Source organism: Chaetodon auriga, chromosome 23, assembly GCF_051107435.1.
Source record: "Chaetodon auriga isolate fChaAug3 chromosome 23, fChaAug3.hap1, whole genome shotgun sequence".
Classification (NCBI taxonomy): Eukaryota; Metazoa; Chordata; class Actinopteri; order Chaetodontiformes; family Chaetodontidae; genus Chaetodon; species Chaetodon auriga.
This window is the reverse complement of record NC_135096.1, coordinates 4,239,618-4,245,857: the sequence shown is the minus strand read 5'-3', so window position 1 is coordinate 4,245,857 and position 6,240 is coordinate 4,239,618. Positions and strand designations below refer to the sequence as shown.

The following is a 6,240-nucleotide window of genomic DNA, read 5'->3' as shown; positions in this document are numbered from 1 at the left end:
GTTTATTTTCAGATCTCTGACTGAGATTGATGATTTTGAGTTTGTGAAATGATAATCAGAAATAATTTCCCAGCCTGCAGTTTTAGATCATCTTTTCTGTGCATGTCAGAAAAATGTGTGCACATGTCTGAATGTGAGAATTAAGAAAAAAAATCCCTCAAATTCAAGTTTGCAGATGGTTCACAAAGTTTCGTAGCTGTAGAAATATTTTGCGTATCTGTGATTAAAATGTGCGCAGGAATCTTTTCTCCAGTGAGGTTTCACAAAGTGCAGCATGAGTCATTAAATCTGATGAATTTAGTATTGATCAGAGTGCTGAGTCATGAGAAACATGATTTCTGAAGGACTGTGAGTCAGCAGTTTATATCCAGCACAGAGGCTGTCTCATGTGAAGCTCAGTGGGATGAAGGACAAAACAAATTGGACCAAGCCAGGCTTCCTCTGTGTGAGCTGCCTCAACTAAACATGAACTCCAGGCCGAGATAACGGCATCACGACGGTGGTTATCAGCTTCCTTTGTCAACTCAGGTTTCCTTCATCAGGCTCTGTGCACGTTCCCATAAAAAGAGACGTTTGCTCCATCATTTGACTCTTTGTCACCACAGAAAGGACCAATCATGTCCCCCCTCCTTCAGTCCAGAGGAACAGGTTGTTATAATGGAGAGCTTTGAAGAATGTAAAAAATAAAAGAGGAAAATAAAGACTGTTGCTGCACATAAGATGAGAGAGGAATGCTGGCAGAAAACTGCTGATCCTTTAAATCGTTCACTTCGTATATTTGTTTCAGCACTCAGTCACTCTCAGAGCCTCCAGTTTTTTTCTAACTGCACATTTGAGAGTCTGAAACTTTAAACTTCATCCAGCAGGTTTAAACATGAGACTCAGGAACTGGATTCAGGTCTGACACTGTCCCCTCATGAAGGACACATGACTGTGTTCTTACAGACGTGAAGACAATGAAGGAACATCTACAACATGTTTATGATTGAACAGCAAAGATTTGAACACATGCTGAGAAGAGACTCAACATTTTAAAATAAATGTTCTTTTTCTTCTTCAGACTGAGTGGCTGTAACCTCTCAGAGAGAAGCTGTGAAGTTCTGTCCTCAGTCCTCAGATCCCAGTCCTCCAGTCTGAGAGAGCTGGACCTGAGTAACAACAACCTGCAGGATTCAGGAGTGAAGCTGCTGTCTGCTGGACTGGAGAGTCCACACTGTGCACTGGAAACTCTCAGGTCAGATCAAGTTACTGTTTGTGTTGACAGATTTAAGTTAGTTCTGTACATTTAGAGATTCATTTAGTTTAAACAGTCTCTCTCATGTCAGGATTTGAATCTTTCAGTCTGTTTTCTTTATTTTCAGATCTCTGACAGATTGATGATTTTGAGTTTGTGAAATGATGATCAGAAATAATTTCCCAGCCTGCAGCTGTAGATCATCTTTTCTGTGCATGTCAGAAAAATGTGTGTACGTGTCTGAATGTGAGAATTAAGAAAAAAAAATCCCTCAAATTCAAGTTTGCAGATGGTTCACAAAGTTTCGTAGCTGTAGAAATATTTTGCGAATCTGTAATTAAAATGTGCGCAGGAATCTTTTCCACAGTGAGGTTTCACAAAGTGCAGCATGGGTCATTAAACCTGATGAATTTAGTATTGATCATTGAGTGCTGAGTCATGAGAAACATGAATTCTGAAGGACTGTGAGTCAGCAGTTTATATCCAGCACAGAGGCTGTTTCATGTGAAGCTCAGTGGGATGAAGGACAAAACAAATTGGACCAAGCCAGGCTTCCTCTGTGTGAGCTGCCTCAACTAAACATGAACTCCAGGCCGAGATAACGGCATCACGACGGTGGTTATCAGCTTCCTTTGTTAACTCAGGTTTCCTTCATCAGGCTCTGTGCACGTTCCCATAAAAAGAGACATTTGCTCCATCATTTGACTCTTTGTCACCACAAAAAGGACCAATCATGTCCCCCCTCCTTCAGTCCAGAGGAACAGGTTGTTATAATGGAGAGCTTTGAAGAATGTAAAAATAAAAGAGGAAAATCAAGACTGTTGCTGCACATAAGACGAAAGAGGAATGCTGGCAGAAAACTGCTGATCCTTTAAATCATTCACTTCATATATTTGTTTCAGCACTCAGTCACTCTCAGAGCCTCCTGTTTATTTCTAACTGCACATTCGAGAGTCTGAAACTTTAAACTTCATCCAGCAGGTTTAAACATGAGACCCAGGAAATGGATTCAGGTCTGACACTGTCCCCTCATGAAGGACACATGACTGTGTTCTTACAGACGTGAAGACAACGAATGAACATCTACAACATGTTTATGATGGAACAGCAAAGATTTGAACACACGCTGAGAAGAGACTCAACATTTTAAAATAAATGTTCTTTTTCTTCTTCTTCTTCAGACTGAGTGGCTGTAACCTCTCAGAGAGAAGCTGTGAAGTTCTGTCCTCAGTCCTCAGATACCAGTCCTCCAGTCTGAGTGAGCTGGACCTGAGTCACAACAACCTGCAGGATTCAGGAGTGAAGCTGCTGTCTGCTGGACTGGAGAGTCCACACTGTGCACTGGAAACTCTCAGGTCAGATCAAGTTACTGTTTGTGTTGACAGATTTAAGTTAGTTCTGTACATTTAGAGATTCATTTAGTTTAAACAGTCTCTCTCATGTCAGGATTTGAATCTTTCAGTCTGTTTTCTTTATTTTCAGATCTCTGACAGATTGATGATTTTGAGTTTGTGAAATGATGATCAGAAATAATTTCCCAGCCTGCAGCTGTAGATCATCTTTTCTGTGCATGTCAGAAAAATGTGTGTACGTGTCTGAATGTGAGAATTAAGAAAAAAAAATCCCTCAAATTCAAGTTTGCAGATGGTTCACAAAGTTTCGTAGCTGTAGAAATATTTTGCGAATCTGTAATTAAAATGTGCGCAGGAATCTTTTCCACAGTGAGGTTTCACAAAGTGCAGCATGGGTCATTAAACCTGATGAATTTAGTATTGATCATTGAGTGCTGAGTCATGAGAAACATGAATTCTGAAGGACTGTGAGTCAGCAGTTTATATCCAGCACAGAGGCTGTTTCATGTGAAGCTCAGTGGGATGAAGGACAAAACAAATTGGACCAAGCCAGGCTTCCTCTGTGTGAGCTGCCTCAACTAAACATGAACTCCAGGCCGAGATAACGGCATCACGACGGTGGTTATCAGCTTCCTTTGTTAACTCAGGTTTCCTTCATCAGGCTCTGTGCACGTTCCCATAAAAAGAGACATTTGCTCCATCATTTGACTCTTTGTCACCACAAAAAGGACCAATCATGTCCCCCCTCCTTCAGTCCAGAGGAACAGGTTGTTATAATGGAGAGCTTTGAAGAATGTAAAAATAAAAGAGGAAAATCAAGACTGTTGCTGCACATAAGACGAAAGAGGAATGCTGGCAGAAAACTGCTGATCCTTTAAATCATTCACTTCATATATTTGTTTCAGCACTCAGTCACTCTCAGAGCCTCCTGTTTATTTCTAACTGCACATTCGAGAGTCTGAAACTTTAAACTTCATCCAGCAGGTTTAAACATGAAACTCAGGAACTGGATTCAGGTCTGACACTGTCCCCTCATGAAGGAAATGTAGGGGAATTACCTCTAAATTAATGTTGCATTCGTTAATAAAACCAGGGCACCAACCTTCCTCAGCTAAGAAGGATTTTGTATGTCATATCTGTTAAAGCTGATGTAGTGAACGAATGAACCAACAGTAGATCAGTCGGATAATCTAAGGCGTGAACTCTCAGTACAGGGATTGCTTATATTCAGCTCAAAAGGACACCGTCTGACAACGACTTGTATGCAAAAGACTATTTATTAAACACAATAATGAAATGAATATGAATCATGGATAATGCGATAGATTATATGGATGAGGTAGATTAACAAACACTGCACAGAGGAACTTATGGCGAGAGGATGGTAAAATGAGTTTGGCGATAGTGAGAAGTAGGTTTTTAAAAGGAAATGGGGACGCGAATATGAAGTTAATTAGTTGAATGAACGATTTCGAGAATTTAAACAAATTGACAATATCTCAACCTCACAGACCAACTCTTATTCAAAACCGCTTAAGCATGCCTACTTTGTCAGCGACGTTCCTGTAGATGTCTGCTCCGAACTGACACGAAGAGGCTCCGTGTCACCGTCCATCACTCTGATCTGCACAGCGGTCTGCAGGACGAATCAAGCGAACCGCTGTTGAGAGCCGGTGTTGGACAGGGATGTCTCGGGAGCTGAGGGTCTTCGGTGTCGGTTACAGACGAGGAACGGCTTCTGATGGTTATTTAACCCGGACCAGCGGGTCAGCAGCAGGCTGCAGGTCTTCGGTGCGGTCAGTTAGTTGGCAAGACTTTTGACTACTAATAATAAGATTGAGAAACTCTTCGATGGCCGGTCGAAAATGTCTTCAAAATTATTATTACGTGACTAGACTTTAACAACAAAAATAGGAATTATGCGGCTTGGCGTGGCGAGCAAAAATGAAAGTTTCACGAAGAAGATTAGAAAAGTGCGTTTTCTGCAGAATTAAATCAAGCTACTCTGTGTAGTTGTGAGCAGCAACAAAAAGACTGAGAAAACGACGGAGTGGAAAAATACTTGAAAACTAAAGACAAAGAACTTAACACAAAAACTAGACTAACTGAAAGAAAGGAAAAACAAGAAGTAGACGAAAAGAAAAGAACTGGAACAAGACGAAAAAGGAAACTAAACTGAAGTCCGCTATGCGCGACTAACTTTATCCTCGCTCCAGGGCGTGTCTAATCAATAGGGCGTCACGCATGTCGGATGGTTCGCAGACGCGCAACGTGATTTCATCCTATGGAGCGGGAATTAATTAATGATTCATACGAGGGCTCATCTGCTTCTCACTATGGTCAACGAATATATTTGAAATGATCAATTTTCAATGGCACTTCAACAACAACATGCGTGTTCACTACATGCGTTAGACAATTCTTATGAATAATGACAACATTCAACAATAAACATGGTAACATTTTCTAATACTAATCCTAATAAACATGATGACTAAGGGTATAACGACTTTAATATGATGAAGGAATAAAGAAGAGCAGACTATATTTGCTGAAATGATTATCGCTATTATGGCTACTTATTAATAAATATCTCCCGCTAAGCACATCCAGCCTAACCGCTATAAACCTATAGATGGCAGTATGGTTCCATGGTAGAATCACAGTTTCATCATCCTGTAAATTAGAAACACCAGGAAAACATTGTTATTGTACAGATCATGAGCTTAGCAATGTAATGACATTTACAATTAAATCAAACATTGAGATTTGGTTACTTTAGTAGGTTAAGAAAAAGGCACACAGACATACAGCACAGTTTGCTTCAGGAATGTCTAATTTACAACCCATCAGCATTATCTGGTTTGAAGATTCCTTTGAGACATGGCATTCGTCCATTCAGGCAGTTTTATTGTCCTTAACTCCCTTAATGGGCTATCAAGAAAGAGTTAGCGCCTCCATGAGAACGTCCTGAGCAGATGTAAATTTGAAGTGAAGGTGTTATCAGTGACTCTTGTTGCCCTGAAAGGGTGAGAGAAGATCTCTAAACCAGACATCTTGTCTCTGCCTGAGTTCACACCTTCCTGTGAACCTTCCAGATGGTCAATAACTCTTAAAAGTCTGATTGTTTTATCACTACACTTCTCCTGAGGAATGCAAAGAGGGGAGAAGAGGGTCAGTTACAGACCAGTTCTGCTACATCTGTCAAGCTTTACATTATCATTTTTTTTAAAAAAAGACCCACCTGAAAATGTAATAAATCTCCAATAATGTAATCAGGTATTACATTATCGGTAAAAATGTTATTACAATATCAGTCAGAATATTTTATTACATTATTGGTCAAGTTATTACATTATTGGGTTTTATTACATTTTCGATTGAGTTAAGTGCAAATTTTATTACATTTTCAGGCGTTATTACATTTTCAGTAAATTATTACATTATTGGGTGCTACAAGGAGATATACTGGCTCTTTTTCACGGAGCTGGTATGAGAAGACGTCTTGGCTAACTGGATGCAGTGAGGCAGCTGCTTTATTTTGCTTCCCTTGCCTGCTTTTCCAAACCAAGGGAACTGATCAAGCCTGATCAAGCACTTTTGGCTTAAAGCCAAATGGTTTCACTTATTTTCCTTTTACAAAGTGACAAATTT

The 6,240-nt window shown here is 40.0% G+C and overlaps 1 protein-coding gene across 1 annotated transcript in view; it reads left to right on the top strand.

Annotated features, from left to right (window-relative positions):
- The first annotated feature begins 331 nt into the window (after positions 1-331).
- Positions 332-6,240, top strand: part of LOC143316316 (neoverrucotoxin subunit alpha-like) — a 78,170-nt gene continuing 72,261 nt past the window's right edge. Inside the window, exons 1-2 of the mRNA XM_076724203.1 lie at positions 332-348; positions 1,061-1,234. Of these exons, the coding sequence (XP_076580318.1) occupies positions 332-348; positions 1,061-1,234 (191 nt within the window). The remainder of the gene's footprint in view (positions 349-1,060; positions 1,235-6,240) is intronic.